The 15,596-nt window shown below is 41.4% G+C and overlaps 1 protein-coding gene and 1 non-coding gene across 7 annotated transcripts in view; one reads left to right on the forward strand and one right to left on the reverse strand.

Annotated features, from left to right (window-relative positions):
* Positions 1–986: 986 nt before the first annotated feature.
* OCLN (occludin) overlaps positions 987–15,596 on the forward strand; it is a 47,538-nt gene continuing 32,928 nt past the window's right edge. The window contains exons 1-3 of one of the 6 annotated variants that reach the window (XM_019728064.3): positions 987–1,125; positions 8,430–8,546; positions 12,192–12,867. In XM_019728064.3, the coding sequence (XP_019583623.1) occupies positions 8,497–8,546; positions 12,192–12,867 (726 nt within the window). In that variant the 5' untranslated portion in view covers positions 987–1,125; positions 8,430–8,496. The other 5 variants (XM_074328857.2, XM_019728065.3, XM_019728067.3 and 2 more) reach the window with 5 other exon arrangements.
* LOC141570969 (U6 spliceosomal RNA) lies at positions 13,500–13,606 on the reverse strand. Its single transcript, XR_012495394.2, has one exon. It is a non-coding gene; the product is annotated as a U6 spliceosomal RNA (small nuclear RNA).

A 15,596-nucleotide genomic window follows, 5' to 3' on the forward strand; every position in this document is an offset into this window, starting at 1 on the left:
ATGAGAGTCACATCTCTAACCACTTAATTAAAGGCAGAGAAGTGGGTGGGATTGGACAGAAATTGATTAGCAATGCTGACATTCCAGCTTGGAACACAAAATGAAGCAGGATTTAAGAAACCCTAAAATCCAGCCTTCAATGCAGATGGTAAGTAGCAAGAACTAAAATTGCCAACTTCTGGAGTAAAATTAAAAAATATATATTGAAATACAACATACATATATACGAGTAAAAGTGTACACATTGTGAAATGTAGACTATGAATTTTCCTAAGAGAACACTCTTTTGGAAACAGCCTCCAGATCAAGAAATAGTACACAGCACACAGAACTTTATTTTTTTCAAGCTAAAGAGAATATTAAGATAGTTTCAATCCTCCCAAGAGCAGATTCTCCATCATATCAGTTAAATTTGGGAAGGGGAGCAGAGGAGCCTGAAGTGGTAATATTGTATACCGTTAGTATGCACTTAATTTTGATGGCAAATTTACTGACACCAGTATCTACAGTACTTCACCTTCATTTAACCACTCAGAGTAATGGTCTTTTTTCCTCGATCCAGAGATTCAGAAACATTTCTTAAATTTACGCATAACTTTTGAAAATCTCCCACATCTGGATGCTTCTTTCTAACAAAATTGAACCAAATTTTTGGAGCAGGAAAGTGTTGTGTGAAGACGTGCTTTTTTTCTTGCCGAAAGCTGAGCTCTCTTCTGGAGGAAAACAGTGTTATCTAGACCTCAGTCCACTGTTCTATCCGAAGCCCGCGAAGATCGGAGCACGCCCCAGGGTGGTCTAGGACCCCCCGCCCCAAGCCCTCCCCTGCCCCGGAACCCGAGCCCTTCCTTTGAGCTGGATCCCCGCCCCTCGGCCCGAAACGCGGAGTTTTCCTTTAACTTAGAGCACTACAAGGGTGTGAGGAGCCGGGCCAATTCCTCCCGCCTTCTTCTCCACCGCTCCCTTCCCCCTCCCATCCGAGTTTCAGGTGGATGGGTCACCGAGGGAGGAAGCAGCCACACCTCCTGGCCTGCGTCCACCTCCCCCTTTCTCCTTCCTCTGGCAGAGGCGGCGGAACTCCCGGGAGAGCTGGCCAGAGCGCCAAGGAGCCCCGGCGAGGTGCAGCAGGTGAGACTCACCGGCACCCGGCCGCGGACCCTCCCGCAGCCGGGCCTGGCGTTGGTGCGCATGCCCGAGGGCAGGGCGGCCGGGGTGGAGGGGCAAGAGGAAAAGGAGGTGAGCTGAGTTCTTAGCTCGGTCCCGGGCTGCGGGCTGACGGCCCGCACAGCGTCAGGTGCGCCCGCCAGGTGAGCGAGCTCCCTGGGTTTCGTCGTCCTTGGTAGGTCGGGCTGGGCTCCAGTGAGTACGGGAGAGTTGGGCGCGGGACCCGGGCGCACGGTACCCCCCGAGTCCCCGCGGCGCCTCTGTCTAGTAGGGGAGGCGCGGGGAGAGGGCACCCGGCCGTAGTTTCGGTGGCGGTTTCGTTCCTGGGCTGTAACTCGCGGGAGCCGGAGAGGCGCGCGTCCGCGGAGCGAGCAGCGCGGGGCTAACTGGGAGGCTGCCCCCGGGTGCCAGGGACCACTTGGAGGCTCAGATCAGCTCCTTCCGCGGAAACGCTTAACGCTTGTGCGCCCAGGCGGCTCGGGCAACTTTTCGTTGTTGCGGGGCGGGAGGTTCACGAACAGTGAGAATCCTGCGCGTTCCTCTCCGGGCTGCAGCTCTGAGGGGTCCTTACGGAGAGGGGCACAGCGCCCGGCTCCTCACGGATCTGGGACCCCAAGGCTGGAGGGAGGGGGCCGCTCGCTGGCGGGGGCAGCTTAGATCTTGGGGACTTCATCATTTCCGCCCCCACCCCACCCTTTTGGGTATCCCGGGGAGAGGGGGTGGCCGGGTTGAATCCGTGGAATACTATTCCTGGAGGACAGTGTGGGCCGACCGGCTATTCTGAGTCCACTTAGTGGGAGTTGGGTGAGCGCTGTGGATTTAAGCTGGGGGGCGGGGATTTAATTTCGAGGGAGGCTGTATTTCGAGGGAATCGGCTCACGCTGGGATTCTCAGCCGTGACCAAAAGGCCTCGGGCGGTCCCTGTTGGGCCAGCGCGCCCTGCCGAGGGTGCTCCTGGGCGCCGGGGGGCTCATGTACCCGGGGACCTGCCCCCGGCCCGGCCGCTGGGGTCTACACCTCCACGTCCAGCAGACATGTTGCCTGCGTCGGAGGAAGTGAGGGAAAAGGTGGGTTGAGGGGCCAAAATGGCCTCTGCACTTTGCGGCTGGAAGCGACTGGAAGAGCGACTCCAGGCCCCTCGTGCCCCAGGTGAAGCGACTAAGCCGGAGAAGTCACGGCATCCTCAGGCCGGCCCTGGGGCTGGCTGGGCACACTGCCCACCTGGGAAATGAGCCGGGGCGGGGACGAGGCAGCCTTCCAGGTTAGTGTGTGGCCCTCGCGCACAACAGGTGTATTCTTGGGATCCCTGGAAAAGAGAACCCTTCCCCTTAAGGCACTGGTGTTGATGCTTGCTGTGATTGAAAACTACTTCTTTCTAGACGGAGGTAGATTTCTCAAACTACGCATTCCCAAGTGTAACAATGTTTCTTTTCCGTTGTACGTATAGATCTTTATTTTCTGTGTGATTTTTTTTTTTTTTAAATATTGTAAATGGTCGAGTCACAGTAATAGATACCTCCTTAGGCAAAGCAACACTATTTTTTTTGTTTTTTTGGTAGTTTTGCATTTATTCCTCCTTTGTTAGGTGATGGAGAGCAGGATGTGGAGGTTTAGACAATTCCGGGTTATTTAGGGGAATGATGGGCAGTGCCTCCTGTGTGGGAGGCCCTGTGCTAAAAGCGTTTTGTAGTTGTATCATTTAATCAGTCACTCTAAAAGGTAGACCTTATTAGAACCCTTTTTAAGGGTGAGCAAACACCTGTAGGGCAAACATGTTACAAAAAGGGCTGGCTTGAAAAACTACTTCAGCTTATCAGGGAATGTACACTAGAAAAGCAGCAGTTCTTGATAGTCCAGCATCAGAACCAGATTTGGGGAGTTTCTCTGAAATTCTCTTTTGATTAGTCCCTATTGCCTCGTATAAGTTTTCTGCATCCTATTTGATGTGAATGTAAAATTCTTCCTGTTCTAAAGATAAAGTTGGAATTATTGCCCTTTCAAAATGATAAAAGATTAATTGTAACCTCATTAATTAACTGATATCCTTCACTGTCCCAGGAACCTTCCAGAGGAAAGTTTTCTTCAGTTGCATTTTGAGGCTTACTTCATTAGAATATTTAGTGGGCTTTTTTTCATCTATTTATTAAAATATTAGAGTAAAAAGCCCATGCAGATTTTTGTTACACCTTTTGTTTTAGCCTTCAGGCTTACAGCTGTTCTGTAACCTAGTTACCTTTCCAATCTTGAATGTAGTATGAATCACCTAGGGATCTAACTGAAATACAGATTCTGATTAATAGGTCAGAAGTGGGGTCTGGAATTCTGCCTGTCTAACAAGCTTCCTGGTGATGCCTGTATGGTTTCGTGTATTTGACCTTTTTCTCTCCTTTGCCTTCAGACTTTAAGCTATTAACTACTTTTGTTGAACTTGAAGGATTGTATTTACTGGGGATTAGCTGAGTGAAGAACTTCAAGACATTCATTGCTAGATTGAAACCCCAGCTGTAATGTGGGCTATTGTTTTTTTGTTTTTTGTTTTAATTAAAGTTTATTGCAGGGACAGTTGTTCAAGTTACATAGGTTTCAGGTGTACAATTCTGTCATACATCATCTATATATCACGTTGTGTGTTCACCACCCAGAGTCAGTTCTCCTTCATTCACTATATATTTGATCCAGCTATTGGTTCTATAAATCAAAATATTGGTAGAGCATCACTTTGTACCTGGGATCAAGAATAAGTGTGATGGTCAAGATAGACATCTAAGTACGTGTGAAGCTGGTATTCTTGTTGGGGTGGAGATTGTGGCATAAAAAAAAAGGGAAAAACTAATAATTTCATTGCGGGGGGAATTTACTCTGAAAATAAAACAGGTTTGGTGGATGGAATGAGTGACTGGAAGGGCCTCCCTGAGGAGGTGACATTTGAGCTGAGCCCTGAGCCCCAGGCACCTGCCATTTGAAGATCTGGGTGTTCTAGACAAGAAGCTCACAAGACCAAGGCCCTCCTTGGACTGACACCTTTATTCTAGGCAACGATTCTCAAAATATATGGTGTGCTTAAAAATTATCTGGAGAACCTATTAAAAATGCAGTTTCTGATGCAGAGCTTGTCTATTTCAAAATGTGTCTAATTTCAAAATTTTAGGCAGTTTACTAATGATGTGCCTATAACCTAAATAGAATCATTTAATATCAGGCACAGCTTTAAAAACTTCTTAAAGGCAAATGAACTATTGCTGTATGTGATTGAAAAGGAACCGACTGCCCTTAAATACAAAGTTTATTTTTTCCTTTTTGACAGTTTAAAGAATAATTTGAAAATGCATAGCATTTTCAGACTTTTCTACTTCATCTTAGCTTAGTTTTTTTTAAATTTTTTTTTTTTTTTATTAAGGCAGCTTTTTACCAGTAAACAATTTCAAGGGGAGGACTCTTATTATATGTTAACATTAGCTGGCTTTCAGCTTAACATATTCACAAGGGTCTGCTGCTTTCTTTTTGCCCCTGACTCTTACTTAGCTATTTGACTTATGCTCCTATCACTGTCATGATTTGCTGTGCTGGGCATTGGACAGCAGTCTGTTCTTGGCTGTCTTTCACCTTTGGCTGTGGTCTTAAAGCACAGTCACAGACTGCCTTGAAAGAGACCTTAGACGTCCTCCTGTCCAGTCCCCCCAAAATATCAAAATCAAACTACTTAAGCTTTGCGTAAATGGCATGAGATCACATTGTTATTTGTTATTTTTGGAGGGTGTGTGGGGTCAGGGTGAGGGAGATAATTCCTCACATTGAGAGGAAACCTGACCCTGTGGTGTTTTTTTTCAGAGAACCATTTCTAGGACTACAAAGACAACTCTTCAGATATTTGAAGGCTGCCATAGTGGTCCTTCTAAAGTTGCGTTCTCCAGGCCAAACATTTCTTGTTTTTCTAATCATTTTCCTGACGACATGGTTTTTCTAGATCTTCAATAATTTTAGTCACCCTCCTAGAGAGACACCTAGTTGGAACAGGATGCATACATTTCAAGGTTAGGCAGAGGTTTGCTTCTTTTTAATCATCATTCCTAGATCTAAGCACTATCTCTGTGAATACTGCCTGAGTTTGGAATAGCATGTTACCTTTTGTTGAAATTCTCACCACAGACATGCACTCTTAAAAATGAACAGTTATTAAGCCAGATCTGGCTTATCCAGCATGTGTACTATTACTTTTTTAAAATTCAGTTTACATTTTTAAAATTATTTATTCATGCCACCAATATTTGAAAATGGATACGATATACCTAATTGCCTAGACACTGAAATTTCTCACCTTCACAGTAAACCACTTCTCTGTGAATACATTTGCTCATCTTCTTTAATCCATTATTTTACTTAGGTATCCCAGCCCACAGGTCAAGATTATTCCCCCCATTGACAGAAGAGGTTAGTGAGGCTCAGAGAAGATAAGGAACTCGTGTGAAGCAGTGAGCTTTTCAAACCGCTAGATTTGTTTTAACCCATCATTCTGGCTTTATAGAGAATTCCATCAGTGTTGATGTACTTGTATTGTAGCCAATGGGTTTGTTAGTGGTCACCACTAGAGACCTCCCTTCAGGTGGACATAAATGGTCCATTCTTTCTTCCTACTATTCACCCTTTAGGAATCTGCCTAACAATACTGTACGCTAGAATGTGCTTAGGATTCTCTGCATTTCCTTCACCTACCAGTTTGGTAACCTTGGAAAAAGGAAATGAAGTTGGTGTGGCATGACGTGTTCTTAATGAGCTTTCCAAAATTATTTGCTTCACCGTTTAAAACCTCTGCTAGTAGACGAGACATGACAGCTAAACTCTGAATTCAGGAAATAGTTTGTTTGGAAAGGGATTTTTGGCAATACTTAAATTGCAGCCTGAGTCTGGATTAATTTATCATTTTCAGAAAATCACCATTGAGCCTGGAATTTTTGGCATAGTCTTGAATGAGTGAGTCACAGGTATAGAAAGAATAAGATTCCTCTCAGGTCAATTTGTCAGTATTTGAAATTCAGCTTTGGAAGTAGGTACCACGTTTAATGTTTAAATTCAGTTTTTCTTAATATTTTTCTGAATGTCAATTAGGAAGACATTTAATCTGGACTTTTACTTTTTTATAGCACCATAATGTTTTGGCCTAAATTGCTCATTTATATGTGTGTTTGGGTGCTAGTTAGGGCTGTGTACACCTATGATTTATGGACTTTTCTGTATGTTACAGTTCAATAAAACAGTGTTTAGAAATAAAAGAATGTAGAGAAATTATTTTCCCTCACTGTGACTGGCCACTCCCACCACATTCCTGAGCAGCATGCAAGCTCTCTCCAGATGCAGGCAGAGACAATTGCCTCAGTGGGAGGAAATAGGTTAAGTATAAACTGAGCCATTCTGTTAAGGCTTTAAAGTTAACTGCAACCATGGCTCCCCACAACTGTGTTTGGAAAATTATGCTAATTGTATTGATGTTACTACCCTTCAGTATATTTCCATCTTTGAGGTTTTTCCTAATATAAACGTTTGGGCAGTATTTTATCCTGAGACATTTGGAATTGACTGTCTTCAATGATGTGGAGGATAGCTACCATTGATCTTAAAGAGCAAAGTTTAAAGAGTTTGAATTTGTTCTTCGTTCACAGTTCCTAACAGTGATGTACGACTGCTCATAACTTATTTGAAAAGGAAGAAATATTAGACACTTTAATATACTCAGGTATAGATCTTGCTCAAGTGTCCTGCATCCCTTCCCCTAGCTTCTGCCTCTTCCTCTGCAAGTCTTTGGTTATCCCCACGCTGCACTTGATCAGCCCTAAATACTGCCTGTTGTAGTAGCTGTTTCCTTTGTGTGTGACCTTCTGGAGAACTGGCTCATTCTTCTGGAGAACTGGCTCCTCTGGGATACTGGAAGCACTTAATAAATACTTGTTGAGTGGGTGACATTGCCTCCCAGATGTTTAGGGATTTGTGTGCTCTGGGGAATTTTAGAACAAAATCATTCTGCTTTTCATTTAGAGAAGAGGACTCTTTAATACAATGTGTGTTTAATACCCCTCCTCCTCCTTTTGTAAACATTATGCTGGGTTTTGAAGACTTGGAAGAGCAGAAGGGGACAATGTCTGTAATCCAGCCATCCACAGATGCGTCTTGTAGTTATTTGTAATGATAAAAGCATACTTTTTTTAAACCAGATTATGCTTTAGTTAACATTGAGGGTCCAGTATGTGCTAGACTGCTAGATAGGCACTTTCTTATACATTCTCATTTTATATGAACTTTCAAAAGTAATATGAAACACTAAACATATTTTAAGAAATTTTCTTTTATACATCTTCCTTGAGCTTTGAAGGGACTTTATTTATTTATTTATTTATTTATTTATTTATTTATGTATGTATGTATGAGTTTCAGGTGTACAAAACAACACAGTGATTAAGCATATATACCTCACAAAGTGATAATCCATTTGACACTGTACGTAGTTATTACAATATTATTTACTCTGTTCCTATGCTATACTTTATATCATGTGACTGTTTTTTAAATTATAGCTGACGTTCAATATTATTTTATATTAGTTTCAGACGTAAAGCTTAGCGGTTAGACATTTATATAACTTATATAATTTATGAAGTGATTTCCCCGATCAGCCTCGTACCCATCTGACAGTATACATAGTTTTTACAATATTATTGACTCTATTCCCCATATTGTACTTTATATCCCCATGACTGTTTTGTAACTACCAAGTTGTACTTCTTAATCCCCTTCACCTTTCCCACCCAGCCCCGCAATCCCCTCCCATCTAATAACCATCAGTTTGTTCTCTGTATCTATGAGTCTGTTTCTGTTTTATTTGTTTATTTTATTCTTTAGATTCCACATGTAAGTGAGATCACATGGTATTTGTTGAAGGAACTATTTTTTAGAATACCGTTTTTACCTAGGCTGTAAAAGCTTCGTGAAATTTTCATTACTACCACTTAGAATTTGAAGTTTCAATGTGATTTGTATGCTGGTGATGTGCATAGCGCGATGCGCCACGCTGTGAGGCTAGCAGGCTGGATGATTCCTATGCTCAGTGATTTCCTGTGCTCAAGGATCAATGGTCCATTGTACAGAAATAGCAGTGGGAAGGGCACGAGAAATAACCATGCTCTGAGAGGTTACTTGAGATTGGTATCATTCGTTTTCTTAGTAATGCAAGGAAACTCGAAGCTCAGTAGTAATGCCATTACCCTACTTATGTTGCTTAGATTGGTGTATCTTGGGAGCTACAGCATATTACTCATCTTGAAGATCTGGTGACCATTGACATCAGCCATGTCCTCGAGGCCTTTTGAAAGTCCACCTCCATATAGACCTGATGAATTGTAAGTAAATGATTCTGTAGTTTTCTTATTTTTAAACGTCTATCACATGTAAAAAAATAGGTACCTATCATTGAAACTTTCATCTATTGTTTGTTTACTTTAAAAATAAAGTATGTGTATTCAGTGCAAAATGAGTTTCCTTCTTACCCACAACTTCCAGGATGACAGTTTTCCTCTGCAGTGGCAGCTGTTATCATCTGTTTCTATAGTCCAGGCTTATATTTTTGTGTGTATTTATTGCTCTCAGTTTTTTTTTTTTCGCCGTTTTTTTTTTAAACTTTTTATTTATTCATTTTAAGTGTGTTTTTCCAGGATCCATCAGTTACAAGTCAAATAGTTGTTTCAATCTAGTTGTGGAGGGTGCAGCTCACAGTGGCCCATGTGGGGTTGAACCATCTACCTTGTTAAGAGCACCACGCTCTAACCAACTGAGCTAACTGGCCGCCCCTCCTTCTGGTTTTTCACAATTGGTATGAAGCTTCCATATTAACGCCTTGTTTCGATGACCATTGGCAACATAGCATCAATTTTTTGAATAACACTTTTATTGAGATATAATCCACACACCATACAATTCACTCACTTAGAATGGACCTTTCAGTGGTTTTAATATATTCACAGAGTTGTAAAAGCATCACCACAGTTTTAGAACATTTTCATGACCCCCTTTCCAAAGAAACTCTACCCATTAGCAGTCACTCACCATTCCCCTCCCCCCAGTACTCAGCAACTACTGGTCTACTTTCTGTTCTAGAATTGTCTATTGTGGACATGTCATATAAATGGAATCATGAATCATACAATATGTTGTCTTTTATAACTGACTTTCACTTAACATGTGTTCTACATTGTCAGTTTTAAGAGTGATTCCTGCCATTATATAAAACAAGAAGCAAAGTTGAGGATTCTTGGAATCCTTAGTTATTTGGAGATTTAACAGTAAATTCTTAAATTTGTTATCAAACATTGATAGGGGTTTCCTCCTTGAAATAGTTTGTAGCTTTAACTCTTTGATAACTAGCTGAGTGTTCATATTACTTAGCCTCCTGACTAATACCTGAACATGGTAGGGACACTGTTTATGACAATGGGGTACTGAAAGTATGTTAGAGAATATAATTAGTGATTAGTGCTCCATTAGCCTGATACTTATTTTGTGTTGCTTTTGTAAACAATAGTGAAATAGAAAAGGGCACAGAACATTTGTATGAGATGATGAATAAAGACAAAGCAAAATCATCCCCTAAGTCAAGAAAGAGCACACCTCAAAGACCTGCCCTGTGTCTTCTTCTTTCCCTGGAAACCACTGTTCTAACATATGATGGTCATCCCTTGCTTTTCTCTATTATTCTACCTCTCTATACATCTTAAACAATACAGTTTAGTTTTACTTGTTTTTAAACATTTTTTTTTTTTTGCTTCAGAACAGTGCTATAGAAATATAATGTGATCCATATATATAATTTTGTTTTCTTATAACCACATTAAAAATAAAAATTAATTTTAATAATATTTTTCACTTAACCCAGTATATTCAAAATACAGTTTCAGCAGATTAATATAAACACTGATTCATGACATAGTTTACATTTATTAAGCCTTTATTTTTAGAGCAGGTTTAAGTTCACATCAAAATTGAGAGGCAGGTAGAGAGAGATTTCCCATGTGCCCCCTACTCGTGCATGTGTCCCCCACTGTCAGCACCACCACCAGACCGGTTAGTTTGTTATAGTCAGTGAACCGACATTGATACATCATTATTGGCCAAAGTACATAGTAAATTTTGGGGTTCCCTTTTGGTGGTGTTACATTCTTTTTTCATATTGTGATCACTCTGTATTTAAAAGCACACCTCAGTTTGGACTGGCCACATTTTATTCCGTAAATCCATGTGGCTAGTGGCTGCCATATTGGACAGCATAGCTCTGTAGCATTCTATCAGATGGATATATCACAGTTACCCATTCAATTGGGTACCCAGACCCAATTCCAATGTGGGGGTTTCCCCACATACCAACAAACAATTTGTAGGACACCAGCAGGTGTTCAAGAACTCAACTCCATTTTGACACTATGTACCCAGAGATAGCATCAGATTCCACAGGTTAATGGCTCAGTCCTACAAGACGCCCTCAGCTCCGAACACACACATACTTCAGACGCCAGCTTCAAGCCGGGGAGCTCTGTGCTTCTGACCAACTGGCTACAGATTGGAGGCTCCAATGACCTCCAACTCAGAATGCCAGTTGTAAGTCCAGATTGTTATGTGCACTTCTGACTGACTGGCTATACAGATGTTCCCACAACTCCCTCTTTGGGTTCAATTAATTTGCTAGAATGGTTCACAGAATTCAGAGAAAGATGTTACTTACTAGATCACTGTTTTATTGTATTAAGGGATATAACTCAGGAACAGCCAGATGGAAGAGATACATAGGGCAAGTTATGTGAGAAAGGGTGCAGAATTTCCATTCAGTACCTAGCACAGTTCTCAGCACATGACAACTTGGCAGCTCCATTAAATAGCTGTCAACTGAGTAAATGTATGAATGTGCCTTCTTAGGTGAGAGAGCGAGACTGCCAGGAATCGCACAGAACCCTGGGTAGGCCATTATAGGTGTCATATCTGAATGCACGGGTCTCAAGTCACACAGGCAAGAGTTGACGCTTGTTCTAAACTGCCTGGGATCCATCCCCAGGGATTACGATTTAACTGGGAAGGAGTGCTCCATCCAGGGTTTTACACATGCTCCAGGTAATTCTAATAGATAGCAAAATTTGAGAACCTCTGTTCCACAGAAACTAGAGCAGTCATTCTCAGTATATGGTTGCCAGACCGGCAGCATCTGGAAACATGTCCTACACCAGACCTGCAGAGTTAGCAGCTTTAGGGGTGGGGGCCACCAATCTGCATATTTTAACAAGCCCTGCAGCTGATTCTGATGCACAGGGACCTTCACTGTCAGTGAGTGTCTGAGTCAGTTCTGCTTGTTCTAACAAAGTGCCATAGACGGAGTAGCTTCTAAACAACAGACATTTATTTCTCACAGTTCTGTAAGCTAGAAATCCAAGGTGTCCACATTGTCAGGTTCTGGTGAAGGCCCTCCTCTAGGTTGACTTCTAGTTGTATTTTCATGTGGTAGAAGAGGCGAGAGGGTCTCTTTTTTAAAAATTTATTTTTTATTTTTTTAAATTTTATTGGGGAATATTGGGGGAACAGTGTGTTTATTCAGGGCCTATCAGCTCCAAGTCACAGTCCTTCAATCTAGTTGTGGAGGGCGCAGCTCACTGGCCCATGTGGGAATCGAACCAGCAACCCTGCTGTTCAGAGCTCACGCTCTAACCAACAGAGCCATCCGGCTGCCCCTGGGGTCTTTTTATAAGGGCATTAATCCCATTCATGAGGGCTCTACCTTAGGATCTAATTACCTCCCAAAGGCCCCACTTCCTAATGCTATCACATTGGGGCTTAGGATGTTGACATTTGAATTTTGGGGGGACACAAATTGCCCCATTGCAGTGGGGCAGTAATAACAATAGTTTTATTTGCCAATGGATTGTTTAAATTATTCCAAGTACTTTATACAGTCTTTCTGCTTACCTCCAAAAAGTGCTAACTTGAAATTGTTTTCATGTGCATTTCAGCAAACCCAGTCATTATGCACCAAGCAATGACATGTACGGTGGAGAGATGCACGTTCGACCAATGCTCTCTCATACGGCGTATTCTTTCTACCCAGAAGATGAAATTCTTCACTTCTACAAATGGACCTCTCCTCCAGGAGTGATTCGGATTCTATCTATGCTTATTATCGTGATGTGCATTGCCATATTTGCCTGTGTCGCCTCCACACTTGCCTGGGACAGAGGCTATGGAACCAATCTAATAGGAGGTGGTTTAGGCTACCCTGTTGGAGGAAGTGGCTTTGGAGGCTACGGAAATGGCTATGGTTATGGCTACGGGTATGGCTATGGAGGAGGCTACACAGATCCAAGAGCAGCAAAGGGCTTCCTCCTGGCTATGGCTGCCTTTTGTTTCATTGCTGCCTTGGTGATATTTGTGACCAGTGTTATAAGATCTGAAATGTCTAGAACAAGAGCATACTACCTGACTGTGATCATAGCGAGTGCTATCCTGGGCTTCATGGTGTTTATTGCCACAATTGTCTACATAATGGGAGTTAATCCAACTGCCCAGGCTTCTGGATCTCTGTACGGTTCACAAATTATTGCCCTCTGCAACCAATTTTATACACCTGCAGCTTCTGGACTCTACGTGGATCAGTATTTGTATCACTACTGTGTTGTGGATCCTCAGGAGGTATGGGTAGTTTTGTTTTTTTCCCCAACCCCTTTCCCCTTGGGTCAGAGGCTCTCAACTTGGGATGCTTAATAGAACCACATTGGGAACTTTTAAATAATATTGATGCCAAGGCCCTGTTTCTATTTAAATCAGAATTTGGAAGAAGGGCTGCGTGTCATTATTAAGATACAATTAACATACCACGTAATGCATCCATTTAAAGTATAATTCATTGCTTTTTAGTGTATTCACGGAGTTATGCAGCCATCACCACAATCAATTTGATAGCATTTATACTGGGAATTATAACACTATTCCCTGTCACTCCTCATTTCCCTAACCCTTCTCAGACCTACGCAGCCAGTAATCCCATTCTATAGATTTGCCAATTCTGTATATTTCATATAAACAAAGTCACACAATATTTTCGCCATCTTTTATGATTGGCTTCTTTCATTTAACATAATGTTTTCAAGGTTTATCTGTGTTATAGCATGCATCAGTACTTCATTACTTTTTATTTTATTGCTGAATACTATTCCACTGTATGGATATACCAAATTTTTTTTTTAATTTATTGGGGTGACAATTGTTAGTAAAATTACATAGATTTCAGGTGTACAATTCTGTATTACATCATCTATAAATCCAAAAATATGGAACGCTTCACGAATTTGCGTGTCATCCTTGCGCAGGGGCCATGCTAATCTTCTCTGTATCGTTCCAATTTTAGTATATGTGCTGCCGAAGTGAGCATGATATACCAAATTTTATTTATCCATTCATCATTTGATAGACATTTGGGCTATTTCCACATTGGCTATTATGAATAATGCTCTGAACATTTGTATGCATGTTTTTGTGTGTTCTCTGAGAAAGGACATCACTGTTAGACAGCTGCAGGGCGCCTCCTCTTACCTATTAGCCGATGTCTTAATTTTTCTTGATTTGAGTATATACCTAGAAATTGCTGGGTCTTATGGTGACTCTATGTTTAACTTTTTGAGGCACTGCCAGACTCCTTTCCAAAGTAGTTGCACTACTGTACATTTACCAGAAATATGTAGGATTCTCCACATCCTCACCAACATTGTTTCTGTCTGTCAGATTCTGATGCTAATGGGTGTGAAGTGGTACCCGTTTTGGTTTTGATTTGCATTTCCTTGACAGCTAATGATGTTGAGCAGGTTTTCTTGTGTATATTATCTTCTTTGAAAAAATGACTATTTAGAATCTTTGTCCATTTTTTAATTGGGCTACTTGTATTTTTATTACTGAGTTTTAGTAATTCTTTATATACCTGGATACAAGTCCCTTATAGATGTATGATTTGCAAGTATTTTTTTCTCATTTTGTCATTCTCTGTTTACTTTCTGTATATTTTTGTTTGCACAAAAGTCTTTCATTTTGATGAGGTCTGATTTGTTTTTCTTTTGTTGCTTGTGCTTTCGGTGTCATATCTAAGGCTACTTTACCTAATTCAAAGTCACAAAGACTTACTCCTTTGTTTTCTTCTAAGATTTTTAATTTTAGCTCTCACAGTTAGGTCTGTGATCCCGAGTTTAGGGCATGATATAAGGAAGGAGTCCACCATTCTTTGCATGTGGCTATCCAGCTGTATTGATATTATTTTTTTTGAAAGGACTATTTCACCATTACATTGTCTTCATGTCCTTGTAAAAAATGAATTGATCATAAGTGTATTTATTTCTAGACTCTCAATGGATTCCATTAATCTATATTTCTATCCTCATGCAAGTACCACACTGTCTGGTTTACTGTAGCTTTATAATATATTTTGAAATTGGGAAGTTGGAGTCCTCCAACTTTGTTGTTTAAGGATTATTTTGGCTAGATTCTGGGGCTCTTGTGTATTCATATGAATTTTGGGATTGAATTGTGACTTTCTGCACACAAAAAAAGCCAGCTACCATTTTGAAGGATGGCATTGAATATGTAGGTCAATTTGGGGAGTGTTGCCATCTGTACATTTAAACCTTCTGACACATGAACATATAGGATGTCTTTCCGTTTACTTAGGTAACCTTTAATTCCTTTCTAAAGTGTTTTGTGATTTTTCAGAGTGTAAGTCAGTATTTTAAAAAGCTATCCAGTTGATTCAAATGTACAGGTTGGGGAGAGAACCTGCTTTCAGTAACCATGAGTCACCCCCTAATTATATTAAAATGTTTCTGGGTTACTAATTTTTTTTTTTTTTTTTTTTTCTCCTTACACTGACTCAGGAATTCTCATTTTTTCACTGGAATGAGTCATTCTGTTTTGAAGACTGAAATGTGTTCCCTGCAAATGTAGATTTTCAGAATGTTTGTTGTTGACATGCAGATGAATCTGTGATAAGTAGGGCTGAGGGTTGGCACTCCTATCTGACCACACTCCTGTTCCTCTTAGTCCTCTGACTACCTGAAACCTGTGTTCTTTGAGAAAGGACGTCCCTGTTAGGCAGCTGCAGAGAGCCTCCTTGTACCCGTTAGCCGACATCCAGGCCAGAGTCCTGGTCCCTGCCTCCACTCCCAGTGCCTCTGGGCCAGTACACCTCTTAACACACCTGCCGGACATCAGGAGAACTGGTGGGGAGGGCTTCCTTGTCACAGGGCCCTTTACAGTAAATGCACGAAAGACTCCTGAAACAGAGAAACCCGCCAGACTAAATGAATCATTAGTCCATGGATAGCTTGGTTAGATTCTGTCTGCATCATTTATGGTAAGGCAGAGCCTCTATAAAATAT

This window comes from Rhinolophus sinicus, chromosome 3, assembly GCF_057876585.1.
Source record: "Rhinolophus sinicus isolate RSI-liver-muscle chromosome 3, RSI-T2T, whole genome shotgun sequence".
Classification (NCBI taxonomy): domain Eukaryota; kingdom Metazoa; phylum Chordata; class Mammalia; order Chiroptera; family Rhinolophidae; genus Rhinolophus; species Rhinolophus sinicus.